The 18,144-nt window shown below is 50.0% G+C and overlaps 1 protein-coding gene across 3 annotated transcripts in view; it reads left to right on the forward strand.

Moving 5' to 3' along the window:
* GNAS (GNAS complex locus) overlaps positions 1 to 18,144 on the forward strand; it is a 122,780-nt gene that overhangs the window by 43,623 nt on the left and 61,013 nt on the right. Inside the window, exons 1-2 of one of the 3 annotated variants that reach the window (XM_074157542.1) lie at positions 4,590 to 4,977; positions 8,562 to 8,634. In XM_074157542.1, coding sequence (XP_074013643.1) covers positions 4,839 to 4,977; positions 8,562 to 8,634 — 212 coding nt within the window. In that variant the 5' untranslated portion in view covers positions 4,590 to 4,838. Of the gene's footprint in view, positions 1 to 4,589; positions 4,978 to 8,561; positions 8,635 to 18,144 lie in introns of those variants that run through there. The other 2 variants (XM_074157541.1, XM_074157540.1) reach the window with 2 other exon arrangements.

An 18,144-nucleotide genomic window follows, 5' to 3' on the forward strand; every position in this document is an offset into this window, starting at 1 on the left:
GCTTCAAACCGGAGTGGTGTCAGTACGCGAACATGGACAGTGTGTGAAATTAAAAAATGTCCTTTAACTGAAAGAGTCAATCTGTCCCGGAGATAATCCCTGCTTTTCAAAGAGGGAAGTCTGTTCAAAATGCTCAGCCACAGCACTGGGAGTTTGTAGGAACAGCAAAATGGTGCCTTGGGTAAGGTAGGCTCCTTAAAAAAAAAAAAAAAACATAAAAAATCACAGCTACTTCTTATTTCTGCGTAAGATTTTAATCCTCAAAGGTGGTATGCACAGAGGGAACTTCTTCTGCACCTTTGTTATATAAATTCACTCACTGTTTATTTTTTCCGGTACCTTAAATCCCTTGAAAACCTTAGCAAGAAAAAATAAAAAGTACCTGAAAAGTCTTCATTTCTTACAAAGATATACAAAGATAATAAATCTAAAGTGAATCACAGAGTGGAGAAGAATGCGTAGACTTTTTTTTTTAAGAAAAAAACCAAACCAACAAAAAACAAGGTATAGACGTTATTGTACAATAGTGTGTGTCGAGCTGTGGGGGAACTTCGGGGTCGCAGACGCTCGGTGAAAAGACTAAAACCCTCTTCCCCGTGGAGTTCACCCTGGGGTGGGTGCCGGCCCCGGCCCAGGGGAGGGAGTGGGGGGGTCCTGGGGTGGGAGACATGGGGGGGGATAACGGCGACGCGTGGCTGCAGCTGCATTTTGGGGGTTGCAGGGAGGTGCCCCGTGGGTCGGTGGGCGCTGACCCGCGCCTCGGCAGCTCTAGGTCAGAGAGCATTTTTCTGGTGGGTTTGTGGGTTTCTTCCACACGCTGAAGGCTGGCTCTCTTTGGGTCCGTCCCGATATCCCAGAGAGGAACGTTACAAAGTTTACGGCCGAGGTTTTCAAGTGGAAAGAGTCTAAAGTAAATCAGAGATAAAGGTGTTGCTGCAAGAAGCGTTTGTTTCACGTGTTCCCCAGATGAATTGGGCTCTCTACCCTTCCATGAAAAAGACTTGCTGAAAATAGGCTATTTCCTATAACCAGAAATGAAGGAAACGGCACGGTTAGGTCACCACCATCGCTTTTACTTTTTGAGCTACAGATTGTGTCCTCTCTGCAGCGTCTCCTCCGCCGTGGCAGGAGCCGAGGAGGCTGGGGGGGCTGCCACCCCCTCGAGAGCCGCACTGCTGTTTGGGTCCGGCTGCTCAGGGATGCTGAGGGGTGCTGAGGGATGCTGAGGATGCTGAGGGGTGCTGAGGATGATGAGGGATGCTGAGGATGCTGAGGGGTGCTGAGGATGATGAGGGATGCTGAGGATGATGAGGGGTGCTGAGGATGATGAGGGATGCTGAGGGGTGCTGAGGATGATGAGGGGTGCTGAGGGGTGTCCTCGCATTTTCCCAAGCAGCACGTTGCCTTGGTGGCAGCTCCAGCCCCGCGGGCGCGAGGCGGTGTGGGAGAGCAGCCATGGGGTGGTTGTGCTCGCTCTGCTCCTCGGGACAACTCCAGCAAAACCCCGCGGCGCTTCCCTGGCTTTGTGAAACGCGGTTGTTGCCTGATGCCTTGTGCCCTGTCTTATTTCAGAAAGACAAAAAAGTCTGCAATTGCTGATAGATTTAACAATTTGGGAGTTTTCTTTTTGTTTTCTGTAGCTTTTGATGCTTGTCACTGAAGGAGCTGGTTCCTCACGCCGTGGTGAGTATCGGGGCGCTCCGTGACTCAGCCGAGCGTGTTTTCCCATTCCAGCTCCCCAGAGCTTTGCTCAGCCCAGAGGCAGAGGCGCCGGTGTCCGTACCGGGGGGGCAGAGCCCCGTTGGACCCTCACTGGGCCCATCCCCGTTTCCTTTGGGACTGGACCGGGGCCGTCACACGGCAGTGACGCCCTCCTCGGCGGATGTCCCTATGCTAATGCCGCACACCCTTCACCGAGGTTTTGGCCTTTTGTGTATCTCCAGCAGTAATTTTAATCTTGTTGGTGTGTTCCTTGGTGAACGGTGTGGGGATGGGCTGCCTTTCCCCCGCTGGGGGCCGGGGGGGCAGCGCCGGGAGCCTGGGGCAGATTCCCTGTGTCCGAGGTGGCCGGTACCGGCCTTTCTGCATTCTCTTCGTACCTGCGGACGTAAAACTGCTGCGAGTTTCATAATTTTCAGTCTGAATTCTGCTTTCTTGATTCCTGTGTACCTCATAAACACCACAGTTAAATGTATTTGAATAATGTATATTACATGGAAACAATACAAATACATAAAAGACCCGTAACGGACACATGGAGCGGTTGCGGCCGTTGCCTCAGGTGAGCCCGGGCGTTGCTCTTGCTGAGCCAAGTCTCCCTCAGACCTTGTGAAACCGCCCCCGGAGGAGTCAGCGGGAGTCTCCCCACCGCCTCCCAAGCTCCCAGGCTCTGTGCACCCCAAAGTTGTGACGTTTAAAAATAGACAAAAAGCGCCAATAAATCCTCAAGGACTGAGATCTGGTGGCGGTGTTGCCCGTGTCTCCCGAGGGGCGCCCTCCCTCGGCGGGGGCAGCAGGGCAGGTGGATCTGGTGACACGAACCGTGACCTTCTGGTTGTTTGCTCTGTCGCATAATTATTTTACTGTAGGTGGTTCTAAATATAGTAACTGGATGACATAAGAAGGCGTGTTCATGGGAATGGTGTTATAGGTGACTGAATTTTGCAAATGAGGATAAATACTTTATGTCTGGTGAAGGCCGTGTCGCTCGGGGGGCGGGGAAGAGCCGTCCCTGTGTTTTGGGGAGGGGGTCTCACAGGAGCGAGGCGCCAGCCCCCCCGCCGCGCTGCGGGTGATGGGGAGAGCGGGGCTCCGGAAGGAAATGGTGGCGCAGGAAACGGGGTGAGGTGGCCGGTAGCGCCACACGTGCCTCAGCGTGTCCCCCGCCGCCCCCGCGGCTCGCGGGGCGCTCACCGGCCCTGGGGTCCCGGAGGGGACGCCTTCGCCCGGGAACCCCCGCAGTGACAGCGGTTCATCCCCGCACAGCGGCCTCTGCGGGCGTGGCGGCCTTCAGAGCCCATCAGGGGAACGTATAGATGGATGTATAGATGGGGGGGGTGTATTTATGGGTGTGTGTGCGGATGCGTGGGTGGACAGATGGACGGAAGGACAGATGGATGGATGTATAGACGTGGGGGGGGGGTGTTTATTGGTGTGTGGGTGGACGGATGGATGGATGGACGGATGGATGGACACAGGGATGAACACAGGGATGGATGGATGGATGGATGGACGGATGGATGGACACAGGGATGAACACAGGGATGGATGGATGGATGGATGGACGGATGGATGGACACAGGGACAGACGGATGGATGGACAGACGTGTGTACGGATGGGATGTGTGCACAGAGGCGTGTATAGCTGTATGTATGTATGTGTCCACGCATGTATATATAGACGTCTGCCCGCGCGGGTGCTCGGTGCGGTCCCTTCTGCGGGAGCTCTTTGTCACGCGCGGTGCGGGGCGCCCGGGGGCGGCCCCGTTAAAGCCGGTTCACAATCCATCAGCCGACCCCGGCTCCCGCCAGCGCCCCCGGCCCGGTGTCCCGTCCCCCCCCCCCGCTCCCGTGTCCCGTCTCCCCCCCCGGCCCGGTGTCCCGTCCCCCCCCCCGCTCCCGTGTCCCGTCTCCCCCCCCGGCCCGGTGTCCTGTCCCCCCCCCCCGCTCCCGTGTCCCGTCTCCCCCCCCGGATCGGTGTCCCGTCCCCCCCCCCCCCCGCCCCGCCCCGGTGTCCCGTCCCGGTGTCCCGTCACCCCCCCCGCCCCCGGCCCCGTCCCCGTGTCCCGTCCGTCCCCGTCCCCCCCCGCGCGCGCGGCGGGGCCGTTCGAAGCGGGCGCGCGCGGGGCGGGGCGGGGCGGGGCGGGGTCACGTGGCCGGCGCGCTCCCAGGGTGCCGCGAGCGCCCGCTCGCCCCACCCGCCGCGGAGCCGCTGGCGGGGCCGGAGCGCAGGGGGAGGGGAGCCGAGATGCGGGAGAGCGCGGGGAGCTGAGGCGGGGAGCGGCCCTGCCGGCAGGCACCGCACGGCCCGGGCGCCTGGGGTTTGGCCTCCGCGGAGAAGCCGAGAGAGAGGATTCGTTCGCCTGGAGCCCTCATGTGAGACGGCGGCAGCGGCGAGGAGAGAGGAGGAAAGAAAAAAAAAAAAAAAAAAAAGAAAAGGAAAAAAAAAAATAATAAAAAAGGCGGGGGGGCTCGTCTCGGACCCCCGCCCCCGTGAGGAGGCAGCACCGGCGGCGCCCGGCGAGGGACGGCACCGAGCTCCGCCGGGGCTGGCGTGAACCCGCGGCGCTGCGGCCACAGACGCTTCCCGATCCTCCCGGCCGAGGGCTCGGGGAGGTTTCCGCGCCGGGAGCCCCCGCCTGCGGATCCACAGAGGATTATTTTTTTCCGGGGGCGGCACTGGAGCCGGACCCGTCCCCGTGCCCGCGGCGCGGGGGGGGGCAGCGCCGTTCCCGCTAGCGGCGCCGGCGGCCGGCCGGGGCGCGGAGATCCCCGCGGATCGCTCCGCAGCGGGCCCCGCCGCCGCCCCCGGGGAAGGTGCGCCGAGGGGGTCGGCGCGGGGGGCGGGAGGAGCGGCGGCGGCCGGGGAGGAGGCCCGGCGGAGCGGCAGCAGAGTCATCGCCATCGGCCCCCCCTCGGCTGGCTCCGGGCTCGGCGCTCTCCATGTCTCTGGCTCTGGGCAGCGGCCGCCACAGCAGCGAGTAGGGGGGGAGGAGGAGGAGGAGGAGGAAGAAGGGAGCCCGGGAGAGTGCCTCCCTCCCTCCCTCCCACCCTCCCCCCGGCAGCCCCGGCCGCCTCCCGTCCCCGCGCCCCGCGTCCCCTGCCTCCCCCTCCCCAAGATGGGCTGTTTAGGGAACAGCAAGACGGAGGATCAGCGCAATGAGGAGAAGGCGCAGCGGGAGGCCAACAAGAAGATCGAGAAGCAGCTGCAGAAGGACAAGCAGGTCTACCGGGCCACGCACCGGCTCCTCCTGCTGGGTAAGGGGCGGCGGGCAGCGCGGCGGCCGGCCGGGGGCCGCCCCCTCCCCAGGCCCGGCCAGGCCCGGGGGAGAGGTGGGGCCCGGGGGGGGGGGGGGGGGGGGGAAGCGGGGCCGGGGGGCGGACGGGTAGCCCCCCTGCCGCCGGGGCGGCGGGGACCCGCCGGAGGTGGGCCCGGGGGCGCCCGGGAGAGCGGCGCGGTCCGGAGCAGCCTGCCGGGGCTGCTCGGCCTGGCGGCGGCGGGCGGGTCCGGGCACCCCCGGGGGGCCGGGGCAAGGCCCCGCAGGTACGGGGCTGCGGCGCGGGGCGGCAGGCCGGGGCGGGCCGCGGGGCCGAGCGGCGGGAGGCGGCCGGCCGTGCCGGGGCGGCGGGGAGCGGCGGGCCCGAGGGGAGCCTGGGAGATAAACAGGGCCGGGCGCCGAGGGGCGGCGGGCCTGCCCCGGGCCGGCGGAGCGGCGGCCGCGGGGAAGGCCGGTCACCGCGGCCTGGCGGCGGGCGGGGGAGGCGGCCGGGGCTGGGCCGGCCCGGGGCGCTCCCCCGGCGCGGGGCCGGGGCGCCGCGGAACGCGCGGCCGGGGCCGGGGAGAGGAGGAAGAGGAAGGGAGGAAGCCGGGGAATCGCTCGGGGGAAGCGGAGGGAGGATGTCGGTCCCGGAGGGAAGCGCCGGGGCCGAGGGAGCGCGGCGCCAGGGCCGGGCCGGGCACGGCCTCCCTCCGCCGGCCGGCTCGTTAGCCTGGCCGCCGGCGCTCCGCTAATGAGGGCAGCGCGCGCTCGGAGCCGGGTGTCGGGCGTCATTTCAGCGGTTGATTTAGGGCGAGCTGCGAGCGTCGTGTTTTTCAAGAGAGAGGCGCAGAAGTGCGGGTTACGGCTTCGAGGAAGGGGAAGGTCCAAACGTCGTTACCCGAGAGAACAAGAAAACGCGTGTCAGACCGGTTGTTCCCAAGTATTTTCCAGTAGCGTTTTAAACCAGGGTTCGGTGCCGAGACCCTGGCGCTCGGTCTCGCCCGGAGCCGGTCCCCGTCTGGCGGGGCCGGCGCCCGGCAGGGGTAGGCCTCGGCCCGCCGGCGGGGCTCTGCCCGGCGGCCCCGCGTGGGGAAAGGTAGTGTTTGAAGGCTGTGAGTTTGGAAGCGTACTCTCGCCGGTAAAATCCTTCAAATACTAATTTGGAGAAAGAGGTTTAACGTAAACGGAGAGCGACTGTGACTACGGCAGCACCTGCAGCACCGAGGCGTCTGCCAGGGCTCCCGCAGAAATCTTTAACGGGATAATTTGGACTTCAGCTCTTGGGAATGTCTTGGACTTCCACGTTTCAGGCTGAAAAACGTTGATAGATACGTAGGAGCCGTTTCTCATCAGAGGGGTTACTTCATCAGAGGCAGAATTTCAGAAAACAGAAACATGATGCGCTGGCCTGGATATTCCTCCTGTTTTCTTTAGTTTTGGTGGCTGAAAAATAGTTCATAGATATTTGTAAATAAAAATTTTTGGGTGTTTAGGCGATGGCTGTGAGGTCATCTGCGTTAGTTCAGCTGCTGCAGTTTCTGACAGTAGCTGTCAGGAATTGTGGTCAGTATAACACAAACTCACTGGTGAAAAATAAAAAAGCTCACATCCCTATTGTTATGTTACCTTTATAAGACACGTGAAGTAAAGACCCCAAGTAGTTTGAAAGTATCCTGAATATTTTCACATCATATTCAAATACCAGCAAAGAGGAGCTGCTAAATACTGTGTGGGGTCTAGGCCCTGCTGTGTACCCGCCTGTGCCCCTTCTGCCCCGAGCTGTCCCGGAATTGTTGGGAAGAACAGGGCCTTAGTGAGTAGCCAAATGCAGAAACAGACTTAGAAATTTACACGCAGCACTTCACCTGGGTTCGCTGGTGGTGGCCGATGCAGAGAACCCACTGTGTCAATACCAACCTGTACACGTTTGCAGCAGAAGCAGCAGCTCTCTCCCCCCGTTCTTGGCCCAAGCGAAGTAAAGGTTTTGGCTCCCAGTACAAGATGTGATTTACAGTTACAGCTGAAATTGTTATTATTCTGAATGGAGAGACAATTTAGCACATACTGCTATTCCTGAGTAGCTCTTATTTGTGAAGAGGATCCAGTCTCTATCTTAACCCGAGTTACTCGTTCTTGATGAGTTTTGCCGCCAGTCTTTATTGCGGGATGCAGTATGCCTGGGGTGTGTGTGTTATAAAATAGTAGTTTAGGGGGGAAATGGCGCTTGTGTAAAGAGTTGTAGATAAAAACTGCCCTCTAAGTGCTTACAAAACATCAGTGAGCAAGGAGGGGGGAAAAGGAGCAAGGCTCTGGGATTAAGGTGGCAAAACACGTGAGCAGGTTTTATGGGGAGAAGGGCAGGACTACTAGGAATTTGTGAGGGAGAAGGGAAGGAAGGGAGAAAGCAGAGGGGAGTGCATCTGTCAGAAAACGAACTTTGAGATGTAGCTGCTAAAATACAGTTTTGAACACGAGGCTCAAAATGGAGGCTCGTGCTGTCAGCGTGTGCTAGCGCAGACCCGGTATCCTATAAATACAGACTGCACCTCTCCAGCCGATCTGCCACACACAGACCCTCTCTGCCGCCGAGACCTGGGCTAAGGAGAGGGATAAACGAGTCGCCAGGAGATGCGGAGGAGAATCTTTCTAAATTTTGCCAGGTTATGGTACTACTCTTGCGAAAATCTGTTTGCTTTCTATAGAAAGCTCCCGATCTGGCAGCATGGAGCAGCTCAGCTAAATGCTGCTGTTGGAGCCTTTTCAGCGTGCGTGGAAGAGCGGGTGCTGTGGGCAGATGGGCTGCCCTGTGCTCTGGCATCCGTGCAGCAGAAATAGCGTACGTCTGCGTATGGAAACTGGAGTAAAGTGGAGTGGGTTGATAGTGCCGGTGGAGAAGGAGCCAGCAGAGAGCCCCGGGGGGCCCTTGGGAGCCGCGGCCACTGAAGGGGGTCTCTACCTCTCGCTGCTTGTGGGACTGGTTTGGAACACAGAGAGAGGGTGGGAGGTTGCTCACAAGACACAAATTAGAGGAGGTTTCTCCACTTTGCGGGTGGAGGCTCAGAAGGGATGCCTTCCGTTTTCAGATGTGAGTATCCACGTATTTTATTTCTTGCGATTTAAGTTACAGTCTTTTGACTGGGTGATGATAACCGCAGCCAAACGCAGCCAAAATATTTTAAGGATCTAACAAAAATGCTTCAGTTTAGCGTGGACTTCAGTCAGTCTCTCTCTTCATCAGGTAGTAGTGACAAAACAAGCAGATTTTGACGTTCCTGATCTTGTTCTCTATAAAATGTTGAAATTGTCCTTTTTCCTTCCAAACCCTGCAATCTGCTTGTAACGTTGACACTGGAAAAATGGACAGTGGAATGATCCAAGATTCAGATCTGACACATGACTTGAGCTGGGCATTTATTTTTAGCTACAGCTGAAGTTTCCAGTGGCAATTATTTCTTTTTGTTTCACTTTTCACTCTTGCACTGAGAAAATCAACTTTCTCGATTTTACCCTGAAGAAAAAATTGTAGCGTGTCCCTTCATCACTCATGCTTCCTTCTGAAATCAATTTACTTTCATTTTCTAGGTGCTGGTGAATCCGGTAAAAGCACAATAGTCAAACAGATGAGGATCTTGCACGTGAATGGATTTAATGCTGAGTAAGTGCATTTGTTTTTTCACTTTACAACCTACCTTATGCCTGTGCACCGCACAGTAGTTGTTGCTGCAGCTTTAGAGCTTGGTATATTTTCTTCTTGCTACTGTTTCACAGTGTCTAGAATTCGGATGTGTATTTTTAGATGAGATTAATAGACATTAACTGGAAGAAGTCATGCACCAATAATAAGTAAGAGCTAACGGTATAAAATGATTTATATCAAGATTCAGTGTAGCCGATTTGATTAAGGCTTAAGTTTTGTGGTTCGGGTTTTTGGTTTTTTAGCTGCAGTTTCTTTCACAACATGGCTGACACTGATTTACCTCTGCTATAGCACATTGATTCATCCTGCTGTAAACATGCCTCCTGTTAGCGTACAAAATGAAAGCAGTTTGCTTTAGTTAGAGCACGTAAGGCTTTTGTTTCTGTCTCGTCACAAAATGAGACTCTACTATTAATTTGGGGCATAATAGGTCAGATTCTCTTCTCTCTTCTGTGGTGTTTGCTTGTCCACGTGTTTGTGTTAAATTATGTTTCTAAAAGCTTTTCTTGTTTACACTTTAAATGTGTTCAATTATTTCATAGCTGTGAGGAAGGGAATGGCATTAGGATAAGGAAAATGGAAATCTATTATTTTGTCTGAGAAAGGTTTGTGTTTGCTAACTTTTCATCTAACCTTGCTGGGGAGGAGGAAGAGATTCTCCTGCTTGTTAGTTTACGCTTGCAAGTGTCTGTGTGTGTGTTTACCAAAACCTGCTAAACTAATTCTAAGTGAATTAAGGTGTTGGAATTTCAGAGCTTGTTCTCTGTGTTTGATTTCTTTAGATTACATTACTGGTTTTGTCTTTCTTGTTTTCAAACATAATATTTTTGTATTGGCATCCTCTAGCTTTTAGTAGTGTCATCTATTCCGTGAATCCTGCCTTTTTGGGAGGATTAAGCTTTCACTCGTCTTTCAGTAGCTGATTCTTTAGTAAGAATGTCTGAGCTAAAAGGTTAGCCAAGGAGCCTGGACAGTACTTCTTCCTAATCCCCAGATGCTAGTTCAGGATAAGGTACACAGTCTTTTGGGAAAAAGTTCATACTGATTCATAGTAAGTAACATTCTGTGCTACATGTTTTTAGCTCCCCTTTATAGGGAATATTTTCTTTATCCAAGACAATTCTTTTTCATAAGGGCCCAGTCCTGCATCCTGTTACTGCTAAATTGTCTCCATTATTTTGGCTGCTCCTGTTACTAAAGACCTCTTAAGAGACTTCTGTGACTTAAAAGATTTGCATAAGTTGGCTTTGATGTAGCAGCTGTCAAAATTAGGTGCTAAGTTAGAAGTTCATCAATGGAAGTGAAGTCAAGGATCCCTGACACCTCTAAAAGTATCAATCCATTTAACCAACAGTTCTTCTAAGTTTTCTAAGCCTACAGATGCTCTTAAAGAAATGATGTGCTGTGCCATAAATTACATGGGTAGATGACATTCTCAGCCCTGCAAGCTCCATACCCAGCTTTGAGCCCGGAGTCCCCTTCCCCAAAGCCTGCAGAGCTGGGGAGGGACTGGGACACACTGGGGTTTGCAGCAGCGGTGCCTTCCTCGAACACCTCGCTTGTGTGCTCTAGGCTGGGGCTGAGCCCGGCGTGCGGCTGGATTCCAGGGCAGATGTGGCCTCGGGAGCCTCGCTGGCGTCTACGCCCTCACGGTCAGGGTTTGGGTTACCCACAGCCCCGTGCCGGTCACAGCCAACCCCGCGTGGGAGCCATGCTGGGATCCCAGGGGAGCTGGGCACAGCTCAGGAACTGGGGGTTGTCCACCCCATGGCGTGTTGTCTTGCAGTCGGTCCTTTTGTGGGTGGTGTGTATTGAAACATTCAGGTGCATAAAAATCAAATTAAAAAGTGGTATATATAAAAAGTACAAGAAAGAAGTTACAATGCATCTAGACTTAAGGTTTTGTTGCCAAAAACAATCAGTAGATCATAACATACACTTTACATGGGGGAGAAGGCTGATTTTCAGTGTTTTGAAGTTCTTGCAAGTTACACGTTAGTCCTTAAGTAAGTTGTATTTTCTTCAAAGTCCCCAACTGCTCCCTGCGTTGTCCTGCCTTCCCTGCTATGCCTTTTGCCCAGTTCATTCCCTTTGTGGCCTGCTTACCTTGGGGGAAAATGATGCGGGGCTCAGCTAATGAGAGAGACAGCATGGAGGTTTTTTGGAAGAGTAGAGAAGCAAAGCATTACTTCTCTTGATGTTCTTATAGTCACTCTAGAACATAAACTTGCTTGCATACACCACTGCAGCTGATGTGATGAATAACAGCAGAGAGGTTGTGAAAACTGAAGTATGCTGGAGATGAAGAGATATTTTTTAATGTTAGTGTCCATGTACATAACTGTAGTTTTGAGTTATTTCTGTTAGTGCAGCTTATTCATGTGGCTTGAAAGAAGTCCAGTTTGAAGTCCTGCCTAAAACTTGTTTGCCTTTGATTTGGTGCCCTGTGATAACTGCTGCTTGAAGTAGAGAGGGTACCTGTTATGAAAGATGTCTGATGTGCTGCGAATCAAAAGTTTTTCTTTAGTGTTACTCACATACTCTTCTTCATTGCTGGTGACTAAACAGGATATCCAGCGCTAAACGCGCCAGCTTCCTTCAGTCAGTGTGGGGATTTTTTATTTGTTTTGGTCTCAGGATTCTGCTGCTGAAGAGATGAAGGGAGAGTTGTCACGTGCATTTAGGTGAATTGGCCTCAGGTGGAGTTGTAGCATTTAACGAGGTCAAATCTGTGTAGTTCTACAGAACTAGAAGAATTTCCTTTGGGACTCCAATCCTTGATCGCTTTAGCTAATTAATTACTTGAGGAACTGTGTTCCAGGTAATTAATGTGCTTGGTAGTTAACAATGCTAAGGTGGATTTGAAGGTGGTTAAAGTTCTATCCAAGTTAACTACAGTAAAGACTGTTTAATTTTTTTTTCCATTTCGTTTTATAATCATAGTTGAGCTAGAGACAGAAATACCTATTTTTTTTTTCTGTTCCTGCTGTGAAGGCGGTGTGTGGGAAGGAACAGCTCTGTGGCATTGGGAAGTGGAGTAGAATATTGGAGAAGCAAGGCATGGTCTACAGCATGGGGTTCTGGGTGGGCTTAGCCCATGGCCAGTTCCTGTGGGATGGCTGCCCTTGGCCTTGCCACCCGCTGGTGTCTCTTAGCCCATCTCCAGCTCCTGCGGGATAGCTGCCCCTGACCCTGCCATCAACTGGTATCTTCCTACAGCAGCTTCAATTATGAAGTGGGGGTGGGGCTTCCCCACAAGGGTCTTCCAGGGTGCGTCATCTTTAACATGGAAGACCTGCGTTTTAAGCATAATGAAGACTCCACATCAACCGAATTTTCCCCTCTTTGCATTACTGCCAACGCCAGAGCCCCTTGTGATGTAGAAGGGGGTTGATTTTGGCTTGTAGTAGCTGAATGCCTATGACTTCCCTTCCTTCCTTTCCCTCCCTGCTCAGCACTTCTGCTCTCCTTCACGGGGCTCTTCCACAGGAGCAGCTTTCTGCTGTGCGGGCTGCGTTTTGTGAGCATCCCCTGATAAAGTGGAGCGAAAACCTTCTCTTTCTGGCTGTGCAGAAGTTCAGATGCCAATCTTTATGAACCAGAAAGGATTGAAAGTGGGAAAGGGAGGAGAAGAGGAGTAAGGAATGTAGTTGGAAGAATTAATGTAAATGTGTAGTTCAGGTTGAAGAGGAAAAAAAATCTCTTTTCTCTATTATCTTGGGGCTGGGGTGCTTTGCTTCTGAGATAGTGGCCTTTCACTGACTTTATTATTTTTTTTCAGTTCTCTTTCCCCTGTGTGATCGCTGTGGGTTTGGCTGACGGGCTCTGAGTAGAGGGTCACTGTCATGCATGGCTTTAGAAAGCTGGAAATTGGCAGGGGCGATAGGCAGTTTTGAAGTGTCATGGGAAAAACTGGGACAAGCAGAAATATTTAGATAGAAATAAATTGTTGAAATGTGACTTACGAAATCCACTACAAAGATTGACAAATAAGGGGAATGTGCCTTTGTGATTAGTAAGTTTGGATGGTATTTATGATCCAGGAAGTCTCGAGGTTATAGGGAATTTCAGATAACACTTCTCAGCCTCAGTGTCCCAGCTGATGATGTATAACGATGTGTAATGATGACACTTCCTTCAACTGTTCCGTTGGAGTGTTGTGTGTTTATCAGTTCTGTTAATGATGATGGCAGAAGAACTGAACAGCTTTATTTTCAAGACTTAGATGACAAATATGTTTGTATTTCTCATGTACTTTTAAAAATTATTTTCTCTTAGTGGGGAAGTTGAGAAAGCCAAGTCAACCTCTGAAAGGTTTGCAATGTTTTCTCTTTTCTCACCTAGATTTAGTAGTTTGTGAGGAAGGAAAAGTAGTCATTGATGCTTTCTGTATACAGAAATGATCTTTTAATATATATATTAATATTTAATATATATCATATACAAATATGATCTTTTCTGTATACATCTCCACCAAAAGCTGTACTGCGCTACCGCCATTATTTCCCATAGAACAGTAAATGATGTTGTCTGGTCAGGTTGGTCAGTGTCAATCTCCTGTCTCAGTAACGTCACCCTGCTGCTGTCTGATACTGTGTTCTGTTTTCTGACTTTGGGCTTTTTATGCGTGTGATTTTGTGGAAAGGAAGTTAATGTTATGAGTGAGGAAAAAGTGTAATATTTATAATTAAGTCTTTTAAAATAATGGATTCCCTCCTAATGGCTGTTATTAGTTTGCATACACAGGTGATATTGCTCTGCTCCTACAGTTCCTTTACATTTGTGTACCCATACCTTGTTTTTAGAATGGTCACAGCAGTTTCTTGCCAAGAGACAAACTGACTTTATTGTCAAACTGACTCTTCTTTACTGGCAACAAAACTAATTCTTTCCTGGTCTTTGAGTAACACTGAAAATCGGAGGGGCGCGTGGGGCTCGATGTGTGTGATTTCCCCCTTTCCCCTTCTTCCTCCTTCCTTCCCTCCTCTGCATTGCGCTCTGTGGCTGGAGGCTTGTGCAGGATTCAGGCGGAGCATTTATCCCCTTGGCTCCTGTTGCAGGAGGTGACACAGCTGAGGTGTTACGGTGCTGGAAAAGTTGTGTGTACGTGTCTGTTCAGGACTCTGAGAAGTGCCATTCCAGCTGAACAACTGGTTACGGGGTTTGATGGAAGCGAGTGCCACAGAACAGGGAGTGAAGGTGTGGGCGGGGAGGAGGATGCGCATTTTGGGCTATTTTGGGTCTTCTCCTAAGAACCGACACAGTTGTGTAATTGAGTTTTGTCAAAAGCCAAGAATATACCAACAGTGAATAAATACTATGATTAAGAACTGAATGCTGCATATAGCTTGTAAAAGTTTATGCAAAATGTTTATGCAAGTTAAATATCACTGTCTTCCATCAACTTGAAAGAAATGGGAGGTGACGTTAAACAACCTCAGCAAACAAGAAATTCCTTAATTGTTAGATGTTTAATGTTGTGTTTATGTGCTTGACATTATCTTTTCTTTGGAAATACTCTATTTCTACAAAAGGGGAAATTCCTTTCTGTGAAAAAGTAAACCTCAGTGAAGCAGCGTTAGTATTTCCTTCTCTCTTATAAAAAAAATAAGGAAAAAAGTTACCAGATTTTGGGTTTTTCAAGTTTATTGTGATATCTTGCCCTAAGACAGGAGACGTTCTCTGCTGGAACGTGTGCAAATGTTTTGCATTTAAATCTACTATTCAGGTGTGTTTTTAAATACTGTGAGATGAGTTTTCAGAAGATTCTGATAGGCCCAGTGTAGGTATTATAAACTTACTTGGCAAAGAGTATGAACATCCCGTGGTACTGAATATTCTGCTAGCCACTGGAGTAACTCCTGGGCCTTGCTCAGAGGCATTCTGAAATCAAGTCATTAAAGCATCTCCATGTGCAAGTGAAGTAAAATATATATATTTTTTTTTTTAGGGTGCAAAATGGTGTTATTTATGTTCCTGACAGTATGTCAGAAAAGCGATGCCGGAAGGAATCTGAAAGTTTAAAAGCTGGTTAGGTCTGTCTGTGTTTACGTGCTCGTGGTGGACTCGGGCTAACCCGGAGTGGGAAGATGACAATGCAGGATTGAAGGAAAGCATAGACTTGTATTTTACATTATGCTTTATTGTCAACTCCTTGCTTTGTGTGTTTGCTTTTTCAAGAAACTCTCTTACCTAGGTAGAAGAAGGATGGTGAGAATTGGACATAAAAATGTCATCATTTTTACAATAGGATGGGAAATGAGGCGTTGCTCATAGCGGAGTCTCAGCTGTGTGTGCTGGCTGGTGGGAGCTGTTGGATTCTCCTGGCAAAGCAGGATTTAAACTGCCCGTTCTGTTGAGAGCTCTCTGTCTTCTGAATGACTGTTCCTGGCCTTGCAACTTGACATTTGTGCTTTCAGTTAAATATTTCAGTTTTCAGATTTAGAAAAACAACAACAAAAAAGCTCCAGTAGTAAATGCGTCCCTTAAGCTAAATTTGCATATGCTGCAGACATGATTTGGCATGTAAAGGGACTGGCCAAAAATATGGCAGTAGTTTTATTTGTTTTGAGGTTTAAATTTCACAAAAGCTTTTTAAGTATGCATAGGCAGCTATCAGCCTAGTAGAAAGCTTTATAGTTGGAGCTGTGGAGAGCTTGGAGGGCAATGCCTATGAACAGTGGGAGAGGCAAAGGGGGAGACAGGAGAGAGCTTCAGCTGAACTCTGTGGAAAACACTCTGAATGGGGCTGGGAGGATCTCGACTTTTGATGGTAGATGTGGGATTTTACCTGTTGGGTTTTTTGGTAAAAACACATGAAAATAAACCCCATTTTACAAAATGGCACATTTCCTTCTCAAGCCAGAAAATAAGCTGTTTGGTGGGTAGCTGAGCCACTGACGTCCGGTTCCTGTAACTTGGCCTGTGTCTCCTGACTCTTCTCCGCAGCAGTCCCTCCCGGTCCCCTGCAGCACCTGCGGTTCCCCCCATGGTACCCGGGCTGTCCCGGCCATCTCCCACCGACACGCTCCTCCTCCTCGGCCACAGCCCCAACGATCCCCTAAATATTCCTGCATCCTCCTGCCCTTTATCTTCCTTTTTTTGGCTTGTCCTGCTGCCCAGACAGAAGTCAGCTTGTGCTGGAGTTGGTGTAGGGCTACGCCAACTCCTCCTGCTTCTCACCGCAGCACTAATTTGGTCTGTTCTACTCAGCCTCTGACTTTCACTTCTGGAAATAAATTAATCTCTGCAACAGGAACCCTCCTTTGGGTTTGGTTGAAGTTGGACAACAGTATCTGAGAGAGAGTGAGACTGAGAGAAAACAACTAAAAAGAGTCTTACTCTTCCTCAATTCACTCCGAATATTTTTTGGAATATTTTTACTCTGCACATTGATGAGTTAAAGTGGAAGTGGTGTGCTTTCCTCTGTTTTTTTTATCTTAAGTAAACATCTACTAGTACATATTCTATTTAACTTGTTATTTAATAAATCACAAACTACATTAAATGCCCCCCAAAAGACCCCTTTAGATAACTTCAGTGATAACTGTGCAGATAATATTAAGTATGTATCTGTATTCCACACTTCACTGTCCCTTCGGAAAAACAATTCAGTGGATCCAGGTTACCCCGGCTCTTCTCAAGACAGACCTGTGGAGTGATCACCTTTTCTCTAGCCTGTTACAGAATCTCAGTGGGTTTCTTCTTGTCCCATATATTCTCATGGGCAGACTGGGCAGTACTCTGATTTTCCCAGTAAAAAAATGGTTTTACTAATTTATCCAGACAGACACTTGAGTTTCTTCATGTATGAACAGAACACTTGAACATCCTAAGCCCCTGGAATACCTTTCTGGTACTGAAGCTGTACCTTCACGTTCCCGCAGTCCCTGAAGTTCCCCTTGCTCATTCCCTAGCTGCCTTCTAGCTGTTGCCAGTCATTCCAGCTGGGGGATTTCTTTCAGTTTCATTACGTTAAAACCTAGTGTGTTTGTGTATATATAAGACATAATTTATTATTAATAAATGCGGTGCCTTTCTCAGGTCCTTCTAGCACTCTGGATCTGGGTGTAGGTTCCTGTTCCTTGGGTCAGTGACAGTCCCTGTGGGGCCGGGTCAGCAAGAGTGAGGTCTGGCCAGTTCCAAGGCATCTTTTTTTATTATTATTTTTTTTCAACATAAAAAACACTTCTCTTGTTCCGGTTTTGTAAGAATCCTTCCCGAGTGTCTCCTAGATCAAGGCAGGCATAGCTAATGCTTTGAAGTATAATCCAGCAGGCAAATTTATCTCTTTATTTTTAGCTGTATCATGCGTTTGTATATCAGGGTTGCCTGAGTCCCATCTCTGATGAAGAGCTGAGATACAGAAATCGTTCAGCTTGATCTTGGTCATTCAGAGCTCTCAAGTTGAAATGAAGGAATTTCCACTGATGAGCTTTTTTTTTTTTTTAAATGTAACTTGAATCCTGATGTTGAAAATAATATACCTTCTATTTTCCTTTGGCAATTGGATCTTGAGTTCCCAGTAAATGCACAAGTATTTGGGATACAGTGCAAGTGTAGCTGCACCAGCTTTTAATGTTTATTTCTACAACTGTACTCTAATGTAAACAGGCAGTTAATTAGAATTACTTGTTTACAGCTGAGCTTGCTTACTTAGAAACTGCAATACATTGAGGTATGTTTCTGGCAGCTAAGGGGCTAAATTACCTGCTTTTTGAGGAATGTGGTAGTGGAATGTCTTGACGAGATGTTCTCTTTTGAGGTGTTTGCTATTACAAAAGTGCAAGGAGGCTGGAGACCTTCTCCATGAGCTACCTGTTGCTGCCGCTATTCTCCAAGGGCTGTTTAATAAGTCATTGTGTTTGCTTGTCTTTTTAGTTAAGACTCCCAGTGGCAGCCCTGTGGCCTCCCGGAGCGGGACTGTGGAGGAGCAGGAGGAGGATGCTTCCCTTGGGAGGGTTGGTTGGGTCCCAGGGGACACCTCGCCGTGAGCCTGGTCTGGGGGGACTCACCTTCCCCGCTTGCTGTCGGGACCTAAACACCCTCCTCCTGCCCACAGATACATTTCTGTTTCCCTCAGGTTAAGACACTCTTATTCCCTTTCACCAGTACAATTATCTCTGTAATATAGATGTTCATATTAATTAGAAAATGTTGGAAGGAGATAAATGGGTACCAGCGAAGTAGGTTTCTTCCCAAAGTTTGCAATGAGAAAGGATGCCTTGCTCATCTCTTGCTTGATTTATTTTTTGAATAGACAAGAATATGTAATGGGACACTTAGCACAGTAAATTCAGAAAACTGTATACCTGTCTTAATGCTGGTAATTTAAATAACTCAAAAATAAATATGCTAGCTAAATTTGATTTAATGTGGCATTACTGTGGAAAAATTAAACTAATTGGTTTCATGAATTTTAATTTAATTGCATAACAGCAATTGGCATGACTTCACATATTTTGTGTT

The sequence above is a fragment of the Numenius arquata genome, chromosome 12 (genome assembly GCF_964106895.1).
Source record: "Numenius arquata chromosome 12, bNumArq3.hap1.1, whole genome shotgun sequence".
NCBI lineage: Eukaryota > Metazoa > Chordata > Aves > Charadriiformes > Scolopacidae > Numenius > Numenius arquata.